The 24,605-nt window shown below is 46.7% G+C and overlaps 1 protein-coding gene across 1 annotated transcript in view; it reads right to left on the bottom strand.

Moving 5' to 3' along the window:
- Positions 1 to 681: 681 nt before the first annotated feature.
- Prkch (protein kinase C eta) overlaps positions 682 to 24,605 on the bottom strand; it is a 214,789-nt gene continuing 190,865 nt past the window's right edge. The window contains exons 12-14 of the mRNA XM_051147557.1: positions 24,366 to 24,554; positions 2,548 to 2,691; positions 682 to 1,184 (exon numbers count right to left, since the gene is read on the bottom strand). Coding sequence (XP_051003514.1) covers positions 1,038 to 1,184; positions 2,548 to 2,691; positions 24,366 to 24,554 — 480 coding nt within the window. The 3' untranslated portion in view covers positions 682 to 1,037. The remainder of the gene's footprint in view (positions 1,185 to 2,547; positions 2,692 to 24,365; positions 24,555 to 24,605) is intronic.

The raw sequence follows: 24,605 nt of genomic DNA, 5'->3' as shown, positions 1-24,605 counted from the left end.
GTTTACAAGATCCACTTTTAATTATTAATGTGTGTATCAAACCACCTCCTTTGTCTCTGAAAACATAGCTTGGACTGCCAATGGATCAGCCACACACGTGTTCATGGGAGGAAATGGTGTGCGATCCTTCAGCAGTGAGTCAGCCTGGGATGATGTGGGTGGGCTTAGATCCCACCAGTCCCCAGATGGCACGTGATGGAAGCCTGCCTGCTGACCACACTACTGACGTGGTGGCCCTTCTACGAACAAGAGACAAAGAAGACAGACCTATGCAGCAACGTGGAGAGGCCTTTTACAGAATGCAAACACCACTCAGTGGACCCCAGCGTGAATAAGATCATCATAACGGTGATGCCACTGTGTACATTACTGCAGATCGTGGCACCTTTTCATCTGACAATAAATATCTAGTTACTGGGAGAAAGTAAGAGATCCAAGACGCTGGCAGTTGCCGTGGTGTCCGACCTCCGACCTCAACACTGGTTTTTAGGTTCGGAGCTTGAAGGACTCACATCTGTTCCTTCAGAGTAGATCCTTCTGCTTGGAATGCCATTCATTTCCCTAGAGAGACCTTTGCATTCTTCATTAGCACTTAAGTCTTTTGCATTCTGCAATATTGGCTTAAAGAAGATCGTGGATGGGTCCCCAGAAAGTCTAGATTTGTGTCTTGAAGTTAAAAACAAAAAAAAAAGCCTGTTCGGCTCACAATCTCTAGGACCACCTATGTTCTTCCCCCCATTTCTTCTCTTGGCTTCTGTCCTTTACTCCAAGCCTGAAATAGCCGTGGAGACTCATGGGCTGAGCGGTGCACATCTTTGTAACATCTCTTGGTATCAGCTACTGAAATGTACCATGGCTCCCCGGGACTTGAGAGAGCGGCTCTCTTGAAACTCCACCCTTCGCAGAGTTGTGAACATTTGCTCCTTGAAGGTGAAGGCAGTGCTCGAAGGCAGACGCTAGGGGAATTCCCACAAAAGAAATTCCTGGAGTAAAAAAAAAAAATCCACATTCCCCTTTGATTCTCATTTTCCATAAGGCTATGGTTGCAATTCTGGTGACACATAGGAAAAGTTTCTAAATTCATCCTGGTTAATCATAGGAAGATGTCCCTCGTCAGTCGGAGTTAAAACTGCCTCTTCTTTTATGAAGTCTGGGTCAAAATTGCTGACGTCTTCTCGAGACTTCTGTTAAAGACAAATGGAAACCAGGGTCAAATTGTACATACCTGGGGCTCTCACCTCTCCCGGGCCTTTCGGCCCATCCCACAAAGCTCCTGGGAGTCTGGTCAGCAGCATCACTTACAGTTCTGACCCCCTGTGACTGAGCCACACTTTACGGCCATCGCAACCACATGTGTATTATTATGACCTTTGCCAACCACTTCATCCTGTGTCCTACCTCTGTCACCAGGTCCTGCCAAGTGGGATGAACAGCCTTAGACTGGGAGGCTGAAGATGTCACGTGGTCACCCAGGCTTGCTTACTCACTTGTCCACTAGCCTCTATTTCACTGAGATGCTGTTTCCCAGCAGGCTTTGCTAAGGGCCATGCCAGCTCACATCTGCCCAGAGGTTGAGCAGACTCGTGCTCAGTTCACGTACGGTATGAAGAGGTTCTCAAGAGATTTCACTGTGCTGCTGAGGTTGAAACAGAAGTGCCTATCCTGTTCCTGGTCAGAAACAATACAGCCGCTGGGCTGGAGCTGGTGGGATCCTTCTAACTGCTGGGCATCCAGAGCCTGGCAGGCTGGCACAGACTAAGCTCATTTTGTTTAAAAGAACTGTGTAAACTACATCTTTATAAATGGATGCTGAAGAGGTTCTTTTTCTTTCTTTTTAATACATTGTTAGACTTCTCGCTTCTCTCACCTGACTCAAGGACACGACTTTCTCCACCTTCAGATCACGTGTCCTCCCTGATAACCCTGATCTGTGTTTAGCCTGGCTTCTTTCTCTGCCTACTCTGCATCCTTTGATGCTTGTATGTACATCTTGGCTTGAAGTCTGCGAGGTGGGCCATTCTCAGGCTTTGTGGCTGTTGTCCTCCACATTTCTCTAGATGGTCTGTGCCTGGCTGGCTTCAGTCCTCTGTCACAGTAGCCATGACAAGCTGTGCAGCCAAGGAGCCAGGCTTAGTAAAGGGGCACCCTGCACTGTCTCTACTTTCTTAGGGCTTGGGAAGGACACAATGGTGCCCCAAGAAGTATGAGAAAATTAGCTAGGAATAAAGGCTTCAATCAGTAAAATTCTTCTAGGGAAAAGTAAAACAGCTTAGGTATATTAGATGCTGGGATATCTTAATTTAGTGTAAGGGAGTGTAGAGCTAGGGCAAGCCAGAGGTGAACACTTTGTGATTCACAATCGATGCATGGCAAGACACTGGTCTCACGGGCCCCCAGCCCAGCCTCCCTCTGCAGCAGGGGCTGGCAAACCTTCACTCTGCCCTCCCACAGGGGAGATACCAGCTTTTCCACAGACTTCGGTCATCTGAAGAAAAGGGGGGTGGTGGTGGTGGTGGTGGAATCTATCCCAGAAGCCTTGAAACTCACAATTCTGGGTCGGAAAGGAGGTTCTAGTTGGCGATGGTTCAACTGGGCCCAGTCGATTTCCTTAAAGAAAGGGTGTCTCAAGATCTCATGCTCGCCTCCCTGAGTCAGGCTGCCCAAGCGCATGGTGGGGTTCTTGGTCATGAACTATGAGAGAGAGAGAGAGAGAGAGAGAGAGAGAGAGAGAGAGAGAGAGAGAGAGAGAGAGAGAGAGTCATTCATTCATATACAGTCTTGTCACAAGACAGCAGTGGGCACCAGCCCTGGCAAAGGCTCCTCTGGGAGGTTTCTTGGCTTCTCCTTTCTTCACTAGCTGGATTTTCCGTCCTGGGCTGTATGAATCATGCCTTAACGCCAAGGCTGTCTGAGTGGATTTTTGGCTTTCCCCACTGCCATTTCAGGCACGGCCACTGAGAGAAGGCTGAAGGGCCCAATTTTCTTTTCTGTAAATAGCAGGTATTTTTCTTTCGTCTCTAGAGAAAGGCAGTTCCTTATGAACTAGCGCGCCTCTCCCCAGCAGGGCAGTTTGTAGACTGAGAGCAGATTCCGAGCAGGGCTGCTTTTAGAAACAGCTGGGCCACTGTTCTGCCACCTGCACAGCTGGCCAGGACTCCCCCTCTCTCCTCAGGCCAGAGAGAAGAGTGAGGGTTATTGTTGCTGAGACCTCTATGAGACGTCAGCAAGGGTGAAACACTCCAAACACTTGTGTCCGGTTCTAGGAAAAATAAAAGTTGGTTGCTTGTCTTCCTGTGGCTGAGATACTATCGTTCAAGATGAGCCCTTTCTGTACTCGAGATGCCCCGCTTTTTGCTTTCAAATAAATTCGTGGACTGAGAACGTGTGACTGCATAGACCAGACGCTAAAAGAAAATGCCACATATCCAAGAGCTATTTTTACACAAATCTTCCATCTTTGTATAAATTGTGCTCAGCTCTGAGGCATTTTGGGCTAACTCCACTTTTTGCTAACAGTCTCGGTAGGTGTATTAATCATTTCATTTTGAAGGACCCAGAGAATAATTCACTTTTCAGGGCCAGAATGTCATTTTTAATTTCAAATGATTCCCCCTCTCCTTTTTTTTTTTTTTTAAAAGCAGAACTTGAACACATATTTGTTTGGGTTAGGAATGGTGCTAATATGTGCTTGTAATCCTACTTGGAGGCCAAGGCAGTAGGATGGTGAATTCTAAGTCAGCCTGGGAAATAAAGTAAGGCCTTGTCTCAAAACCAAAGCAGTCCTGCAAGCATTATGCCAATAGTTTAGCTGGAGAGTGCTTACCTAGCACGGCAAGGGGCCAGATCCTACCCTAGAACCGTGGGAAACAAAACAAAGCAAAAAGTCTGTGGTTTTAATTAAATCAAGTCACTTTAAGTTTCTTTGTGCTTCTTCCAACTTTGTGCTTCAACAAACCTAGGGCCCGTGTGAGGGAGGCAAGCACCATGCCTCTCAGCTACACCTTTGTAAAGACAGACTAATGACAACTTTTGACGGTCTCCAGTCTCCAAATATCTTTTTCAAGTTCGGCTTACAAACACAAAGCAGAAGTAGTGCTGTGTTTACAGAAACTGTTTGGAGCTGAGTCTACTGAGTAAATGTAAGGATTTTTCAAAGGAAACCTTGTTGCTGATGAAGCTATGGAAGAAGGTGACCCCTGGGTCATGCCAGGAAGCCGGAGCTGTGAGGCTCCCACTGCTGGCTCAACAGAAAAAAACCACGTTGAAGGAAAAGACGGCGCAGCTACTCGGCAAACAGCTATCCCAGGACATCGACTTTGCAAAATGCCAAGGAAGTGTCAAAGGGGAGCCAGTAAATCATGAAGAGCTGATGGGGTTTAATGGCTTCTCCTTTCTGCAGGTGACAACTAAAGGCTCTCACGTCCTGGATTTGAGGTAGGACCCAAAATAAAATAAGCATCCAACTAGACACAGGTCTATTCCGAACAGTTCATACCCCAGACATCAAATGTGGGGTACAATTTCTGATGGACAGGTACCTGTAATTTCAAGAGCTCATTAACAACTAATTGTGAAATTAAAAAATAAAATAAAATCTGAGAAATAAGTTCCACAGAAACAGTCCCAGATGGCTTGTGGGAAATTCCCAGGGTAGCCAGTGATGGGAGCAGAGGACATCTTGTGACTGTGTGGGTGCAACTTGTTCTTCTGAGAAAGGGGGGGCAGTGCAGAACCCTAGACTCGGGTATGGCAGAAGCACTGCTGTCTGACTTTGTCCATTCTTCCCTTCCCTGACCCTGAATCTGAGCTTCCATGGCTTCCATGAGGCAGAAGCATCGTCTAAGGATGAGCAAAGCCCCCCACTTTATGGAACACACACCTCTAGAACTGGGGCAGGTAGACCCCAGTTGTTATACACCTTCTCTTGGGTGCTGATAAATCTTTTTGAATGATCTCGATTTGAAAATTTTAAAAGATTTATTTTATTCTTAATTATGTGCATAGGTATGTATCTCTGTGTGGGTAAAGTGCACATAAGTTCAGGTGCAGCAGAGGCCAGGGACATCAAACACCCTGGGCTTCACACAGGTGGTGTGAGCTGCCCACATGGGTACTGGAAACACACACACTCTCAACTGTCGAGCCATTGCTCCAGCACCATAACCTTAATTAAAACAAAACAAAACAAAACAAAACAACAAAACACCATGTTGGTTTGAGCTCTTCAGATGCAGTCATCCTCCATGTAACAAGATCATCTGGCCAACACAGCCGGACAAGTGCATCTCTCACCCCAGCAAAGAAGCTTCTCTCTGCAACAACTGAGGCTATTGTAGAGGTCCACAACTGGTCCAAATGCAGAGAACAACTGACCATGGGGTACCCAACCCCAACTAATACACTTGCAATGCATCTCCTATAGAGAAGGCTCAGGGAAAACCACTGAAGAGGGTCAGAAAGCATGTAAGAACCAGAGGACCAGAAGGCCTGCAATGAGATAGTTTCCTCTAGACAGGCGTTGTCTAAACAAGACCTGCATAATAACAATACTAGCTGACATGCCAGATCGGATGGAAACTTCTCAAGGCCTCAGCCCTGGATGAGAGATACAGTCAATAGCTGCTCTCCAGGGACGAGCTCCTAGAGAGATTATCCAATCCTAAGTGGTTCGCCTTAAACATGCACACACGACAACAAAACTACCTGGACCCAATAGGCTCTCTCTCTCTCTCTCTCTCTCTCTCTCTCTCTCTCTCTCTCTCTCTCTCTCTCTCTCTCTGTGTGTGTGTGTGTGTGTAAAACTATACTAATTAAAGAAAAGGTCACAAATGAGCATGAGTATGGGGGATATAGAAAGATTTGGGGGGCGGGGGAAGAGGAAGGGGTGAAGATCAAGCAAGGGCAATATTTAAGAAATTGCCAAAAACAGTTTCAATGGAATAAAAAGAGGAGTCCTTCACTACACAGGTCTATATCACATCAGGTGACTACAAGTCTGTGCATTAAGCTTGGGAGTGTGCAGGCGACACAGGCAATAGCATTCCATCGGGGAGCAAATCAAGTAAAGAGGAGGCAAGCAACCTTGAATTCAGAACTGGGTGTGCTGAAAAGAAACACAGACCAAGTGCTGTGGAGCTCAGAGGATGCTTGAGCAAACAGCACTGGGGCTGGGGGTAGGAAGGGGAGGGGCGGCGTCATGGAAGAGGTAGCATTTGATGGGATGAAGAGCAAGGTAGGATCCATGTGTGAAAGAAGGAGGAAGGTAATCACACAGATGCATACACTCACCTGGGATGCCAGCAGAAGAGCAAACAGCCCGGGGGCAGCTGGCACATGGGGAAGTGGGTGGGCAGTGAGTCTGACCCATCAGGAGTGCTTGAGGAGGCAAGAAGACTGGCCACAGTGTGACGAATAAGCAAGGACTGGGTCATAGGGAGTACAGTCATGAGACTGAGACAAAGAGTTGAAATGACAGGCAAGTTTGGAAGCTACGGCATTTGTAGCTAAGGGAAAGGGAGAATTGGAAACAAGTTCTGGATGGTTTTTTAAAAAAAGAAACATGCCCAGGGCTATGCGGAAGGGTAGAGTCTAAGGTCAGAGCATCTCCCCAGGCTGTCTGATGGAGTAGTGTGGTGCAGTACCAGAGGCAGGTCCTCCAGCATTGCTATATTAATGGCAGCATCAACAGCAGCAGTCAGGGGAACAAATGCAAAAAGAAGTATTCCTTAGGACTATGAGAGTTGTCAGAATCAAAATGGAGTTGCTCATGTCAAACCTCAACAAAGCTGGGAGGCTGCGAAGGAGGCTTTTCACGGACACCTGATAACAAGAACCATCCCGGAGGGCTCTGCTAGAAGCACATGCCATCCCGATCTTACACAGAAAGCACTTCTGCGAGGCTGCCTGCCCAACAAGTGCTCCCAATTTTGGGGCCTGATAACATCCTTGTCATTGATTATAAAGCCTAGGATTATGGTTTATGTAATGCTCCTCATTTGGCCTTCAAGAATTTCCCTTTGGTCTTCACCCCCTGCAATATGCTCATGGCTTACATGTTGGCACACATAATACCACTGCCATGCTAGTTCCTGACTAAGAATACATATCTTTGGAGAACCTCTCTGTTTATTGTTTACTTTAATTAAGGATTTTAATGTCTTGCCAAACCTGAGTGATGGACATGCTCAGTTCAGTACCTGAGATATAAAGCACCCACACAGAGCCAACTAAGCATGTCTACATGGGGTGGGCCACAGTTAGGCTTCTCGATGACATGTGAGGGTAAAGGGTTGAAGCTCAGAAAGCACGCAAGATTGTTTGATGACAGAATGAGAGAGAAACAGAGAAGAGTAGGTGAATGGAAAGAATGGAGACCTATTTTATTTAATCTACACCATGTGGTTTAAAATACTTTCAATTATCATTTAAAAATTAGAAGTGCAGCTGGGTGGTTGTGGCGCACGCCTTTAATCTCAGCACTCGGGAGGCAGAGGCAGAGGCAGGTGGATTGCTGTGAGTTCAAGGTCAGCTTGGTCTACAAAGCGAGTTCAGGACAGCCACGGCTATACAGGGAAACCCCCGTCTTGAAAAAACAAACAAACAAAACACCAAAAAAAAAAAAAAAAAAAAAAAAAAAAAGGAAGTGCTGCATTACCTGAAGGCCAGGTTTCCCCTTCAGAGGAGTGGCCTGAGGCTGGTCGGTGATGGGCACGAGGATCCCCCGGTGGCCATATACACTGCCACCCCATCATCTCACATGAAGCTGGTGTCAACTTCCATGGAATAGAGACAGAAGAAACGTCTACCTGGGCATGACGACTCATGCCAGTAATTCTGAGCACCCAGGAGGGCTAATCAGGAGGACTATTGCAAGTTTGAGGCTAGCCTGGGCTACCTAATACCAGTAAGGTGCTGAGAGAGGGAGGGGGGGCATCCAGTGTGACAGGAGAAGACAGAAACTGGACATGAAGAAGCCAGGAGCTATGGAGGGCTGATTATTAAGAACCACAGTCAAGAGAAGGTGATGGGGTGGGCACTAAGGAATAACACTTTTGGGGGGAGTGGATTACAGTCCTGTGTAACTACTCTCTGTAGACATGCAGAGCTGAAGAGTAAGGAAAATGTTTCTATCAGTCTTGGGCCTGACCTGGGTCATAGTACCATCATCTACAGGAGGCAGCACTGGATTGCTGTTCTGGACTGTCGGGTGCTGTGATGATGAAAGTCTAAACGCTTTTACGGAAAAAAAAAATGTCCTCAATTTGTTCATGTCTCTAATGGACTCAGATGTTAACTCTAAGTTAACAGCGCATGCCTAAAGGTCGTTCTTAAAATATACCTTCCCTCCACTGACCTCCCCCCTGATGATGGTCTAAACGGGGAAGTTTGCCACGAAGGCAAAGCATGTCGCTGCAGGAGACTCCGAACGCATTTATCAAAGGAAGCAGATGGTTCACAGGGCCAACAAAAGCACTTCACAAACTGTGGAGAGTGAGTGAGGGGCCCGGCTGCCTCCCAAATGTAAGTCGTACTAGGGAGGGAGAGCAGGAGAGAGGCAGGTGTCTCAGATACACCTTGCATCCCTCTCTGGGAAGTGGAGCAGAGGTAGAGGATGCTGAGGGAATCTGAGGCCCACTTGGACCTAAGAGGGAGGGCATCTCCATAGTGAAGTGCACTGGACGCTGCTGGCCAGGTTTGCTAAAGCATGTCCCAAGAGGACACCTGCAGAGCCCAAAGGACACAGGAGTGGACTGCAGAGGGTGGCTGTCCAGGTTTTGCTCTGTCCATGACCTGCATGGACATCAGCTCCAGCCAGTGCAGCTGAGTGGCCCTGATCACATTTTCACTTGTCTGGAACTCAGACTCCTCAGCTATAAAATGGGGGATTGCTCTGTACTTTGTATGTTACAACAAACACATGACAACATCTGAGAGAAGTGCCTGACACAAAGCAGTCCTCAGGGAGCATCAGACAGGAGTCCAGTATCAAACCTTCTGTAGGTCCAGAGAGAAGAGACTAATGCCATAGGTCAGCCTTGACCCCACAGCCCGTCTGGCTCTCCTGTTAACTTCATTTGCAGCCAGCAAAGAGAGGGCAAGATACTTTTCTGCCTTCATGGTCCCAGACCTCAACTGTGGAGCGATGGGAATGTTCTTTGAAAACCAAGTTTGACAGCAAATTGTTTCTGAGTCACTTTAAAAATAAGACTGCAATGACGCAGGGTCGAATGTGCATTGTCACCCACAGTGCCAGCATGAGGGAGAGTCCACGTGCAGTGGAACCTCTGGTCAGCCCTGGGCAGGACTGATCACGCCTTGTAGGCTGAACACACATGTAGCAGTGTTAGTGTGGGGCTACTCTAGATGACAGAGTTTAAAGTCCCCTGTGTAACAAGGAGCCCCGAGACAACAGGACCCAAATGTACTTTTTGAAAATTTGTTAAGACAGAAGCAGCGGCAATAACTATTGATCCTCTTTCAAGATGTCCGATTTCTTAGAAAGAGGGCTGGTTACATAAACTGAGCAATTAGACAATAACATTTTCTCCCAGGAGTCAGAAAACACTGTATGTTCTAGCTAATAGTTGGATTTGGCTGTTGGGCAAACAGAATGACCTTCTCCTTTCATTTCATCTCAGACCTTAAACAAAAGGCTTAAACAGACTTGGCAGCCCTCGCTGGCAAGCCAGAAGGGAAGGAAATCAAGCCACAAGACTCTCCTATCAGTATTCCAGGGAGCCACTCTGAAATGGGAGGAAGGCATTCCATGGCTCTGAAGAGAGTCCCAGGGAAGGAAGACAGAGAAAGAGCACAGGACGTACAACAGAGGCTGGCTCGAAGGCCACCCAGAGACTAACAAAGTGTGCCCCGTGTATGCACACTGCAGGCACATGCCTTCTGCTTCTGGGCCTAGACGAGGCTGACCCAGTTGGGAAGTACAGCTGCCAACTTTGTCCTTTCATGTCCCTTCGTGGTGGTGAAGCTGGGGGGGCGGGGGGAGACACAGAACTTGGAGTGATCTGTGCCAACAACACTCTCCACCTCAGAGCTGTGGTCATGGAGGAACAAGGCTGGGTGTGTGAGTTAGCAGATGAGGCAGCACGAGGAAAGACAGACCCTAAGGTGACCTGGTGTCGATGTCACTTTCCCACAGGAGAAGGCAGAGGCAGATGCTCACACCTGAGATGAAGTTGACGAAAATCCACAGAGACGGGTGAGGTGCAGCAGGGTAGAGAGGACGCAGAATGGATTTTCAGGCTATCTCTGGGAAAGCCAGCTGCATGGCGCTGGTATAGAACCCTGGGTGAGCCAGAAGGGAGTCGCTGTGGCTTGCTCACATTGGACCTGCATGGGTTTTATTGGCAAGGCTGGCAACTGGTAACCCACATATATATGGCAAAGACCAGCCCTGCCAGGTGTCTGTACTTGCTTAGGAGAGGGCAGCGACAGGATTGGAGAAAAGAGAGGAGAGTTTTTGTAATTGCTTAGCGGGTGGCACCCAATTTGATTCAGGCAATGCTAGCATCTTCCGTTACACCTGGCAGTGAGCTAAATGCTTTAGGTTCATAGCACACGACCCTTAGAGCAACCATGTTTATTATTCCCATCTTATAGATTGTAAAACTGAAGAAGATGCCCACTTATAATCTGTCCAAGATCATGTGGTTTGAAAGCAGTAGAGCTGGGATTCATACCTAGGCTCTTGTGACACCAGAAACCTTTGTTCTGAGTCACTATGTTTCATCTCTGGAGGCCAAATATCTCCCTTGGATTCTGGATTAGCTGATGGGAATTGCAGGCTAACCCTTGGAGCTTCAGCTGAATGGAAATTGACAATTCTTGGTGTGTAACCTCCCCGGAGTCCTAAGGCACTGTCCCTACCTGCCACCAGTGAGACGTGGGCCACAAGTCAGCAGGTGGGATGAGAGAGGGAAGCAAAGCCAGTGCTTTTCTGAGAGCCTGAAGCATCTTTGAGTCTGACCACTGATTTTATTCCAGGCAGCAGAAGGTTTCTGTGTTGGAAATGATAAAAGGGCGCATTCACATTGTCAAATGTTCGAAGGCTGTGGGCCAGGCGCAGCTCGGGTGAGAGAGGGAGCTCATCATAAGGAAAGGCAAGGTTTTGAGAAACGGATCCCCCCTTTCCCTCCTTCTCGCCCCTCGCTTTTCCCTCTCCTTCGTTCTTTCTTTTTCTTCTTCCCTCTCTTCCTTGCCATTAAGTAATGGAAGGGGTTTTTCTTGGACCAGGACTTCCACTGAAGACAAATTTCATTCTAGTAAGAAGCATAACAATGTGCTGTCTATATATTTTATATTTATGCGTACAGTGCTGGATGGAAAGCAAGGCTTGTACCCTACGGTTGGTGTCAGTATTAGAGTCTATAATCTTCACCTCTCTCTCTCTCTCTCTCTCTCTCTCTCTCTCTCTCTCTCTCTCTCCTTCTCACATTTGTCAATGACAATCTGGAAGAAAAGAGCTGGCACTTGAACGATGACTACATCCTCAGCTATAAATGCTATTTACTCTTCAGGTGGGATGGCCTTCATTTTATAAAAAGAAAAAAAAAGAAAAAGAAAGAAAAGAAAAAAAGAAAAAGAAAAGAGACTCTGCTACAGCTGAGTTCCCTGACCTAGTGGCCGAAGGAGTGGGCACTGGGAGGTAATGCCTCAGCAGGCAGGTTACAACTGACTGGCCTCCCAGGATATGCTGTGACCTCCCCCCAGAGGCACAGTGCACTCTGCTTCACTTCCCCTTATCAAAACCCAGTACAGTCAGTGCCCTGTGTTCTTCCTGTCCCCGCAACAGGGCAGGGACTGTGCTCGATCCAATGCAGAATGTTGGCTGTGCCCTCCCAGCCTGTGATTGGAACCCAGCGGCCTCTGCGCACGCACACACACACACACACACACACACACACACACACACACACACACACACACACACGTACAGACTCCTCGTCAGTGTAGCCAACATTCTGCCTGACCCATGTTTTGTAAAAATAGCTTTTCCTGAATCCCAAGCATCATTCAGGCCATGTGTCTGTGTTGGTTGGGACAGATAAAGGTCAGAGGTTGTTTCAGAGATGGAGCCCCGGGGTCATGTACTTGTGTTTGTGTCTATTAGCTTGGTTGGCCAGTGTTCCCGGAACCAGGCTCAAGCAGGACCAACAAGGCAGGCTCCACGGCTCTCCAGCAACTTTCTTTTATTTTTTTAAAAATTTTATTAGAGCCTTTCTTTCTCTTTCTTTCTTTCTTCCTTCCTTTCCTTTTTCAAGACAGGGTTTCTCTGTGTAGCCTTGGCTGTCCTGGAATTCACTTTGCAGACCAGGCAGGCCTCTAACTCACAGAGATCTGGCTGCCTCTGCCTCCCAGAGTGCTGGGATTACAAGCTTGTGCCACCGCACCCAGCTCAATAATTTAGCTTTATGTGCATTGTTGTAAAAGTGTCAGATCCCTCGGAACTAGAGTTAAAGACAGTTGTGAGCTGCCATGTGGGTGATGGGAATTGAACCCAGGTCCTTTGGAAGAGCAGACACTTAACCACTGAGCCATCTCTCTTTAGATTTTTCACACAATATATTTTGATCATGTTTGTTCCCTCCTCCAGATCCTCCCACTTTCCCCCAGCTTCCTACCCACTCAACTTCAGAGTCGTCCTCTTTCCTGTGCAAGGAAAAGGAGGCTCCCCTTGTCACTGCTGTCCCACCTGTCTAAAGCACACACGTCTTTGTTCGGGTGTCATCCTCAACAGCTGCTACTGTAAAAAGAGAGTGTTTGAGAAGGCTTTTCAGATGACACATTAACGCCCTGCATTTCCTCCCACGGAAACTCAGGTCAGTGCTTGCCTTGATCCTGCATATATATTATTTTTGGTGTTCAAACCACAGCAAACAATTGCAAAATAATAGTAATAGTAATAATAATAATAATAATAATAATAATAATAATAATAATAATAATAATAATAATAATAATAGAAGATCTTTGGTAGCTGGCAAAGAATATGTACAGAAGAATGCTGCTTCTGTTCAGGATTTTCCTGACCTAGAATGTGCTTCCGATGCACAAGGCTGGCTAGCGACAGCCACATAGTCTCCCGTCTCATGTCCCAGAACTCTGGCAGCTTTATGTTCCTAGTCAGAGAGCTGGGTGGAGATTAAAGAGATCTGTGATGTGAAAAGTCCAGCTGAAGACAAAAGAAGAGAGGAAATCCTTCACACAGCTTCCTGCAAATGAAACACAGCAGCCCCTGTCCTCAGGAAACGGCATTCTATGAAGTGGAAGGAAGTTGAAGAAAAATAATCTTCATAAGACGCAGGCTAAAACCTCATCAAGTACAAAGTCCCTGGGAAGATGCATACGTTTCTGTTGCCCGCCATGCCGTACTTGCTGTGAGTCAATGGGTTGCTTCTAGAAGGTGTCTTATGTACCAGAAGCTTCCACTAGAGGCTATGGACATATCGTTTTCTCATTTAGGAACTCTGTTCCTAAAGAGGGGCTTGTCTCTCTCTTCTCTCTCCTCTTCTCTCTTCTCTCTCTCTCTCTCTCTCTCTCTCTCTCTCTCTCTCTCTCTCTCTCTCTCTCTCTCCAGCCATTTTTGGGGTGTTCCTCATAACAGTATTTGAAAACTAGCTCTGGAGGTCTGGGATTGGAGCATCTGCAAGCCTTCAGTCCCCCTTTATAATCTCCTGGGTGACTCCCCTTTAGCCAGTCCCTTGCACCGTCCAACCTCCACCAAGAGAGGCTGGGAAAGGGAGACAGTGACTGTCATTGGTCCCCAGTCAGCTGCCTGGCCACAGACTGCAGAGAAGGACAGCAGAAGTCACTGTGCTTGTCCTCTTTGTGACAGGGGCCAGCAGGCATCCTGCACACAATGCATGGGTGATGAAATCTGATCGTTTCAGTGACAGAGAAACCCACATATGTACATATTCTATAATTTCTGTAAAGCTTGGGAACAAAAGCACTTTATAACCTCCAGAACTGATGGGTGTGGGGAGTTGGAGGAGTGGGGGTGGGGGTTGGTGGGGTGGTGATGAGTGTGTGACTCAGGATAAGGCGGAGACTCCTTTTCGCACCTAGCTAATCGTGGTGTGAGCTCGGTGGCCGGGTCCTGACTTGAGCTGAGTTCGCATGGAGCCATGTGATCCCTCATAGGGCTGACAGCATCTCTGAGCTGGGCGTCCTCTCCCTAAGTTCTGGGGCTTCTTGAGGACACCCTTGAGCCTTCCTCTCTGGAGGTAGGTAGGCGAAGCTCAGGTGAACCTTCAAAGTTCAGTGCAAACTATGCATTTGGTGTATATATGATGATTACCAGAATTTGGGCACAAATCAGGGTGAGTGTAGGCAGCTTGATTCCATGGGGACCACAGGGGACAGTATTTATTTCAATAACAAGGAGAAACTGAAGCCACAGCAACATACCTCTAAGGCCAGCGCTCTGGAGAGCCTATATCTATTTTTTTTAATACAAATGTGTATTGTTCAACATTGTCTGTTAATTTTGGAAGCTACCGCCAGGTTTAATAATCTATCTGGAGACAGGGTAGAGTGGGATATTTGGAGCATGCATGGGTATTTAGCAGATATGTTTTAAATTTATTACATTTATTTGTGTGTGTGTGTGTGTGTATGTGTGTGTGTGTGTGTGTGGGTGTACACACCATGATATCACATGTAGAACTCAGAGGACAATTTATAAAATTGTTCTTTCTTTCCACTGTGTAGGTCCTGAGGGTTGACCTCAGGTCATCAGGCTTGGCGACAAGTGCCTTTCCTGTCTAAGCCATCTCACAGGCCCAATGGATACAATTAAAACAAAACAAAACAAAAGAATATGAGAAGAACAAAGGGGCAAAAAAGAAAACAGTCTTTCAATGGGTTCTTTTTAGTGCAGGGGTCAGGGGTTATTTTTTTTTTTCTTCTCAAGTAGGTTTTCTGGCTAAGCTTTGTGTTTCCTATTTCTCCAGCCATGGATTCTATGCTCCACAAGAGATGTTCTTACAGGGAATTCCACTGTCCTAGCCCTCTATCTGTATAAAACTTTTGGATAGGCATATATGAGGCTTTCATATGTCCGCCATCTTGAGGGTGGCCAAGGTTAGGAGGGGAGTGGAAGAGGCAACAATGGAAAGAGAAAGAGTAGGAATTGATGTCGGATTACAATGCAGAGGAGGCTGGACCCTGTCCTGCCAATCATTCACCCTCAAAGGGACAATGAGGACTGTCCCTTCCCCACCCTGAGGTCAGGAAGTCACTCACTCTAATATGTGTATAAAACATTGGCTGAGGTCTCTAACAAATTTGTTGTAGTCACATAAATGAGTGTGAAATTTCCACAGACAGTGGGTAATAATAATTACAATACCTTCCATATTTTTAAAAGAGGGCATTCAAATAGCCCTTTATTTTGAAGGAAAACAATGGCATGCAAAATATTTAGTGGACACTAGTTCCAGGAACAGCTTTGACAATAGCTCTAAAAAAAAAAAATCATCAAGGAATCTCAGGAAGCCACATGAAAACGACCCTCAGTAGAGAGGGAGATGTTCTACAGAGACACTTGTGCCTCTCAATCTGACTATCAGACTATAGAAACAATGCACCCCCAAAGAAATTCCCACTCAGGGCATGCTGGGAGAAGGAAAGGGTACCAGCAAGAGGAGGCACTTGTCTCCCTGAAAGGGACTTCATGCAGTTGTAACAACTCATCAATCCACCTATAGAATGAGACTGAAGCCAGACAATGATGGGTCAGTGACAGGTGGGACTGTACCTTGACCTGGACTTGTTTACATTGGAATGTTCTTGACCCTCTGTTTAAACTTTAAACTCACTTCAGGACCCTGAAGACAGATTTTGGGGTACTCACTCAGTCTTCATGTGATTCATTCAATCAATCACATTGGGTATCTTCCCAATGTGTCCACAACGAAGAAATAATGGCCCCCAGTGCTGAGCTCCTGGGAAAGGGGGCATGAAGGGCTGGCTGTCTTGGTGATGACCCTGCCTTTCCAGTAGGACTAGCTTGTCTAGCTGGGTAGAAAAGGACTTCACGGGGTCAAGGAGTAGCAGCCTAGTGCAGCATCTAGTTGTCCTTGTTAGTCTCTTGTCACTTGTTGAAAGAGCTTCTCAGGGGTATAGGGAGCTGATGTGGGGCTGAAGGGCACCTTCTTGAGAAGGCAAGACGATTCTTTCAGAATGTCAAAGAAATGAGTGTGTGACCATTGGCTCATCCAAGTCTAGGGCCCTTCAACCATTGCTTGGACTAAAAGTTGCATGTAGGACCATGGGCAAGCTTTTGTGATACTCATGTTGTTGGCTGCTTCTGTAGAATTGTGTGATTAAACTGTCCTCCTCCATTCTGTCATGGCAAGAACTGAGCAAGGCTAAGCTCAGTTCTCCCACACAGACTGAAGGTAGTTCTTTGTCCTCTCACAGAGCTTGTGGAAGACTTCCATTTATATTTTCTATTACAGAAACTTTCAGATATATAATTAGAAGGGGACAATGAAATTAGCTTGACCTGCCCAGCACTGAGACTTGACTGATGGAGCCTAGCTTTGCTGCAGCTATTGTCTCCCCAGTCCTGGATTGTTTGGGAAGGAATTATTTCATGTGCAGACATTCTGCTGCTTGGCCCATTCCTCAGCCCTACCACAGCCTGGGTGATCTTTTAAACAGAAGGCATGATGTGATCACACATGCTTGTCTGAAATGCTTCAGATGTGTCTTGGCACTTCAGGGGCTCTTGCTGCTTCTTCAGCCCCATCTTCTGCAACCTTCTCTGCCGTGCCCTCTGCATCCCTGGCTGCTGTGCCCTCTGCATCCCTGGCTGCTGTGCCCTCTGCATCCCTGGCTGCCGTGCCCTCTGCATCCCTGGCTGCTGTGCCCTCTGCATCCCTGGCTGCCGTGCCCTCTGCATCCCTGGCTGCTGTGCCCTCTGCATCCCTGGTTGCCGTGTCCTCTGCATGCCTGACTACTGTACCCTCTGCATCCCTGGCTGCTGTGCCCTCTGTATCCCTCCCTGGCTGCCATGCCCTCTGCATCCCTGGCTGCTGTGCCCTCTGCAACCCTGGCTGCCATGCCCTCTGTATCCCTGGCTGCTGTGCCCTCTGCATCCCTGGTTGCCGTGTCCTCTGCATGCCTGACTGCTGTGCCCTCTGTATCCCTGGCTGTTGTGCCTTCTGCATCCCTGGTTGCCATGCCCTCTGCATCGTTGGCTGCTGTGCCCTCTGCATCCTTGGCTGCCTTGCCTTTGATTTATGCTGTCCTAGCTACCTGCCCCTTAGTTACTCAAAGGGGACTCTTTTTCAGGACCTTTACATATTTAAGCCTGATCCATTTCTCTTTGGATTTAAAGTCTCCTCAAGATGATTTCTTCTACCGGACCAGATGAGGGTGGACCTGTTGGTTATGCTTTTGCAGCACTGGGGACTTTTTGTTATTAAATTCTAAGTACTCCATTATTGTATAATTGTTTTTTTTCAACATCCTTTTTCTTTCCACCCCAACTAAGCTGTAAATTCCATAAGGTAGGGAGCACAAGAGGAATATGTAGCAGCTTGATTGGAGGCCAAGCATAACGCATACATACATACATACATACATACATACACACACACATACAAATACAGGCATCACACAAAGGTACACACATACACTACATACACCACACACACACAGACACACACCCCACATACCACATACACCACACACACATAGACACATGTGCACACACAAACAGACACATATTTCACACACACACACAAACACACACATACACACCACACCACACCACACACCTACTTGGCATAAAAATTACAATACTTTCTTGGCTCTTAGAACCCTACCTTAGACTGAATGGTCGTAGACAAACAAAAATTCATTTCCCTTAGAAAGAAAACTCATCTGGCATAGACTCATGTGTAATTAGGTACTTAATAATCTTGGATGTTTCTAGACCGCTCAGGAATACAACGAGGATGATGACACCTTAAGTGCATTGTGGAATCACTACTCATAATTTAACAGTACTAATAACTTGCTTTATGCTAGATGTGACACTTGGAAAATCCTTCTTGAAGTGAACACTGTACTGGGCCATCACCAGTGCTTTATGGACATGATGCAGAAACAGTTATAGAGATCGATTGAACAAGGGGCTGGAGAGATGGCTCAGTGGTTAAGAGCACTGTCTGGTCTTCCAGAGGTCCTGAGTTCAATTCCCAGCATCCAAATGATAGCTTACAACCACCTCTACCCTCTAATGTCCTCCTGTGGTGTGCAGGTGTACATTGCAGATAGAACACTCATACAAATAAATACAACCTTAAAAAGAAAAAGAAAAAGAAAAAAATCAAACAGGACCCTATGGCTCGAGTGTGTTCACTTGCATCATTCTAACACGTGATGCCCTTCAGTCTTGGCCAGCCTCACTGCTTGTTGACAAACTGGGAATTTAGGGAAACTTGCTCCTAAGGATTTCTATCCCTGAACTTCCATGCTTATGTCTCTAATAATCACAGATTAGTGAGATTAGGGACTCCTGAAGTCACCACACTCCCGGGATGCTTATGGGTCTCACGGGCCCATCAGTCAGGAAAACAGAACTCCATCTGGCATTGCACAGGCAAATACAAACTTGTTCTGTCTTAAACCTCTTCGGTCTTAGCTAACTGCTAACATAGACTCATTCCTACACATCAGGTTACTGGGTGAGGACCACATATTCCCCCCACCTTGCCAATACCTCCCAGAAGGCATCGGCTTTTAGTGGATCACATGGTACAGCCGGTTGTTTCAGTAGACATGTTGCAGCCTCTCATGCTTATGAACTCGGAAGTCAACCTTTCCCAGCACCCTCACTGTATCTTGGGTGTCTCGGGTCCCATACCATCCTATCCCCCATATCGCTTTAGGTCTTTACTTCTCTCCTGCTCAACAGCTACTCACACAGGTCCTACTCATCATCTCTAACCAACTCTACTGAGGTCCAGAGCCATGAGATGGACGGACACATACACTGTACTTTCCAAACGTCTCCTGGACCCATCGAAGTCTGCATCCATCCCCTGACCCCAGTGCTCTCTTGCTCTCCACACTGCACCTACTGCTCCAGCGGCGTAGACCTAGTGACCAGAGCTCTTGGGACGTCTCACTGCTTCCTGCCTGAGGCTTTACGTACACTGTTTTCTCTACCTACACATTTCTCTCGCCCTGTCCACTCAAGTGAACCACATCTGCCCCTCCCAGATTGAATGTAATTTCTTCTGTCTTATTGTCACCTCCCCCGTCTTGCCTCCAGAGAGGGAATGTTCTGAAAGGACAATTCTCTCTTTGGTAATGTGTGAAGTGTTCACTGACCAGTTCCCAGACCCTCCTTAACTGTGGGCAACAGAAGGAGGGCCAGGTCTCGCCACCTTCGCATTCCCAGCACTTCGTACAAGGCATGCCAAGGGCTTACCTGACAAGAATTTGCTTACTTGAAACTGAACACGGACTTTGATTGCCCAATAGAGTGGCTTCTCCTTTCAGGGTGCCAAATACTCTCCTCTGTACACTGAGTTCCATTTCTGACATCATGGCGTCGCTCAGACACACAGCCTCTAAGCAGCGCTACAACGAAGTGCCTCCGTCCATGCTACATCTCACGTTACAGAAAGCTGAGTAGGTGCAACGTTAGTGCTCATGTGAGTACTAAGTACACAGCACCCAGGTATTTCTCCCAGTGGCTTAAGTTCCTGGCACAGCATCAGGGAGTAGTCTGGTGTTAGAAATGGGGGTGCTCCAAGGGTAGAAGATAGTTACTAATTGGAAATAAAAGAAAATGGGCATGGACAGACGTACCCTGGGTTGACGTCTTGGGATGACAGGAATCAGAAAAACCTGGTCTCTGAATCTAGATGTGTCTGGGTTTCCCTGCATACTTAGTGAATTGCAAGAAAAATAGGTCTAACCCACAGTCTAGCATTTTAGTTATTTTTAGTAAAGCGTCAGTGCTGTTAAGCGTGTTTACACTCGCGTCATGTTACAGCGTTCTCCCGCAAGGCTCAGTCTCTAAAACTGTAACTCCACATTTCTCCCACGAGGTGCCCACTCCTCCTTTCTCCAAGGCCCTGCAACCATCACCCTCTTGGCTGTTTCTGTGACCTGTACTACAATCAGTGTCTTATGGAAATGAAATCACATAACACTTGTCCTTTTCTTTTTGCTTTGTATCACTGAGCATAATGTATTCAAGATTTTCCAAGGTTGTAGCATGTATCAAAAAAAAAATCTCCTTTTAAGTCTGAGTAATATTCCACTGCACGGATATAGCACACTTGGGTTGGTTTGGCTTTTTGATATTATGACATTGCTACTAAGAATCAGTCCTTGCCTCCAGTTCTTTTGGGTTTGTGCTCGGAAGTCCAGTCTCTGAATCAACTGGTAATTCTATCTGTAATCTTTTGAGGAACTGCCTACCATTATTTTTTTTACAGCGGCTGTATCTTTTCACACCCTCATCAGCAATCCAGGGAGGTGTCACTTTATCTGAGTAATGTGCTACGTGGCCTCTAGTGGGACATATGTCCCTGGGCTTCTTCCTCTCACCAACAAAGTAAGGGACCAGAATGTGGCAATCTCTAAAGCATTGTCCAGCAGTAAATCTTGGCTTAATTAAGTGGCAATATTGATGAGAGAGAGAAAGCCATTGGGATGCTTGACGGCGTTTGAGTTGCGTCTTCCTATTGCAGCAAAGTCATAGCTTCCCAGAGTCTAAAGTCATTTTGTGGGCTTAGTAGTCAGAAGGGTGGAGATCCCTTCCTGGGCACATTCGCCTGAGCAACCTACCCTCCAAGCACCCCCACAGGATCTTAGACAACAAATATCTTGAGGTCACATGATCTTTGAGGGCAAACACCCCAGGTCACATGATCTTAGAGGGTGACTACCCTAAGGTCACATGGTCTTAGAGGTCAAACACCTAGAGGTCACAGGTGAGGAAACTAAGGTCCTGCAGAATTCTACCCCTCACTCAAGGTTACCTGGCAGCCATGGGAAGAGACCAGAGCTGAGCTCAGACAGACCTCTTCTCTTTCTTTCTCCCTCCCTCTCTTTTTCTTCCTCCTCCCCCTCTTATTTTTCAATGGTATCTCTCTATGAAGCCCTTGCTAACTTAGAACTTATATAAATCAGACTGGCCTTGAATTTACAGCAATCCTCCTGCCTTTGCCTCCAGGAGGCTTGGGATTCCAGGTGTGGGTCACCAAGCTGAGCTTTTCCGATGAGCATTTCTTAAGGGAGTTTCTTGGTTACTATGCCTTTTTAAAATTCTTTTTTTTTTTTTTTTTGGTTTTTCAAGACAGGGTTTCTCTGTGTAGCCTTGGCTGTCCTAGACTCACTTTGTAGACCAGGCTGGCCTCGAACTCACAACGATCCGCCTGCCTCTGCCTCCCAAGTGCTGGGATTATTCTTTTTTTTTTTTTTTAATAATTTATTTATTTTATTTGCATTGGTGTTTTGCCTACATGTTTGTCTGTGTGAGGATGTTGGGCCCCCTGGATCTGGAGTTAAAGACAGTTGTGAGCTGCCATGTGGGTGCCAGGAACTGAACTCAGGACCTCTGGAAGAGCAACCAGTGCTCTTAACTGCTAAGCTATCTCTCCAGCCCAGTTATTATTCCTTCTAAGCATATCAGCCCTCTGTAAAATCCAACCCAGTGCTCTCAACTGTAGCATTTATGTTTCTTAGTTTCAGGTGGGGAGACCAAAATATACAAAATTGTCCCAGAAAGTCTCCCAGTGAATTTTTCTGTAGTAATTTTTGTCTGACAACTTTCAAGTGTTCGAGGTCAGACTCTTTGACGGCGTGCTAGTAATATGCTTGCTGTGTACCTAGAAGGCTTCCATATGTACCAAATACAACCCTAGCAGGAACCATATGGGTTCCATTTCATCAGCTCTGTTTTACACTCAAGGGATTCACAGAGGGAAAAAGACTCACTAAGGCCTCAGCCTGGAACCCTGCTCCTTCCTACAGAGATGACACCCCAACAGGGGAATAGATGTGATCTAAGGTACTGTCTACGGCAGGAGTAGCTTGTGCTAGAGAGAAGCCAAAGAGAGGTAGTGATGGGATTCACATCCATTCTTTCTGCAGGAAGTGGATCTGCATGGCGAGGTGACAACCCAGTCCTCACTGGACCTAGTGTGGCACTGGGGGCTGTTTCCTGTCAGAACAATGAGTCTGTGGAGATGTATGACAAAAGCGAGGTGCTGAAAATAGGTACTGTGTGCTTATACTGAGTTTTTCTTTTAAGGAGAAACAGTCTTAGCAATTCCGCGGGACTCTTGGCTTCATTCAGTGTCACTCTAGGTTCCAGAAAGCCTGGTTAAGAAGGTGATATGCAGTCTCTGATTTGTCTGAAGAAACAGTTTCAAGAGGATCCCAGGTACCAGCATAAGATTGGGAACTTCTAAAAGAGCGAGGAAGACAATTCAGAGAAGCAGATGAGATGCAAGAGCCATCTGAGTGGGACGTGAGGGTGAGGGTGAGGGTGAGGGTGGGAATGAGGGTGAGGGTGAGGCTGGGATGTGAGGGTAAGGGTGGGACGTGAAGGTGAGGGTGGGACGTGAGGGTGAGGGTCTCCAGATGCTTGCTGTGACTTTTGTCTCCTGCCCTCAGTGGGAGCACAGTAGTTTTTATAGCTTGAACTAGCATTTGGGTTGTTTGGGTTTTTTTGTTTGTTTGTTTTTGCATTACAAATGCTGGGCTCTGTCTTTTATTAAATAATAAAAATGTCAAAGCAGCTGCAGCCATCGGACATGACACATGTTCCGTGAAAAGCCATTAGTGTGCGATGATGGCTGCTGTAGGTCATGGGGCCCCAGAATGCCTTGGGAAATCACAAGGAACTGGATTCTGGGGCACGGCAAGTAACCAGGCAAAGCAGGCTTCCCTGAGAAGCATGTCAGGGCTGTTTCATCACGGCCTGTTATCAAGGTTAGCTGCGGCCTAGCCAGGCAGGTCCGCTTCCTCCCAGGAAGTTAAGAAACTTCACGGCATGAGTCAGCAGAGATAGGCCCTTCTATCTGATATTTACCTCATAAAATTATAAAAGCCACATTCTTCCTTTCCTCACTCTCAAGTTCCCAACTGTTTAAATAAATTGATGTTATGAAAGCCAAGCTAGACTGGAGGCATCTGGGAGAAACCCAAAGTGGTTTGCTTTTACTTCTATATGACATTAGCGTTTTCTCAGTTTGGGTGAGTGTTGGCTCCTGAGCTCCTAGAATCATGGTAGGAGCAGTGGTGCATGCTGACAATATCACCCCGAGAAGGGTTCCTGTGAGCCTTCCACTTTGGGTGACACACAAAAGGGACAATCAGATGTTCAGTCAGTCCCAGTGTGCACAGAACTGATAGATATTTTCAAAAGGGCAGTGGCTATAAGTGTGCAGGGGCTTGGCGGGGACAAGACTTTGGTACAGCAGCTGATAGTCTCCAAGCTTACTTTTTTTTTTTTTTTTTTTGTTTCAAACCCATATAAAGGGCATCTAACATCACAAAAGTAAATGAAAGAAATATAAGTCCATAGATATCCCATAGACATTAGTCAACATAGAATGGCTTGCTCTGACTTTCACTAAAGCATATATTTTAAATTAATTTTTATACCTCCTCTACATATAGTAAGTAGTAACAATACAGGTTTTGAACTCCACTAACATGATTACAGAACCATATACACTGTTTTATTTTCAATCTGAGGGCATCAAACTTTTGTTGTTTCTTATTTCAAAGTACGGCATGGAATATGGTACCCTGAATGCATTAACAACAAAAGAAGACTTTCTCACAATGACACCTTATTGTGTTATTCCAGAAGCCTGAGATTGGCATCTGGTCCTGCATAAAAGCTGACAATGGTGGCCCAGAGATCTAGGGAGATTTTTAAGAGCCCCTTCCTCCTCCTCTTTCAGCACTGAGAGGAAGCCTTCTCCACTCTGCTCCTTGGACAGTGCCAACAGACACAAAACTGATAGCACCAACTGGGACTGACTCTCACTTGACCCTGATGTGGCCTGACTACACGAAGGAGGTGTCTCATTTCACTTAAGAGTCAATCTATAGGTGCTAGAAATACTTGACTTTTGGCACCGACTCTCCTACTGCCAGCTGATATCGAAGTTGTCCCAGAATTAACAATGGTGTAAGAGAAAAACAGCCTGAGAGGAATTCTTGATTCTTCAGATCGGTGCACAAACTTTAGCTGGTGGCGGCAATGGTACTAACAGAAGATACGTAGACAAGACACAGGAGGCCTGTGAGGCAAGCTCATTGGGAACAGGCTGGAAGCTGGCTGAGTAAGTGAGACTTACAGACTTGAGGATCCCTGTGGCATCTTCATGGAGCCAGGTCGGGTAGACAACTTCATCATTCAGTATGGCCTCAAAAAGGTCGTCTTCGTTCTCAGCCTCAAAGGGCGCATGTCCGCACAGCATCTCATAGAGCAGCACGCCCATGGCCCACCAGTCCACTGCAGGCCCGTACAGCATCTCCTGAAGGATCTGGACAAAGGGCGGGGGAGGGGGGGCGTGAGATGGGCCAGCGCACGTGCT

This window comes from Acomys russatus, chromosome 1, assembly GCF_903995435.1.
Source record: "Acomys russatus chromosome 1, mAcoRus1.1, whole genome shotgun sequence".
Classification (NCBI taxonomy): Eukaryota; Metazoa; Chordata; class Mammalia; order Rodentia; family Muridae; genus Acomys; species Acomys russatus.
Note: the sequence above shows the minus strand (reverse complement) of the source record. Positions and strands in the feature narration are given on the sequence as shown.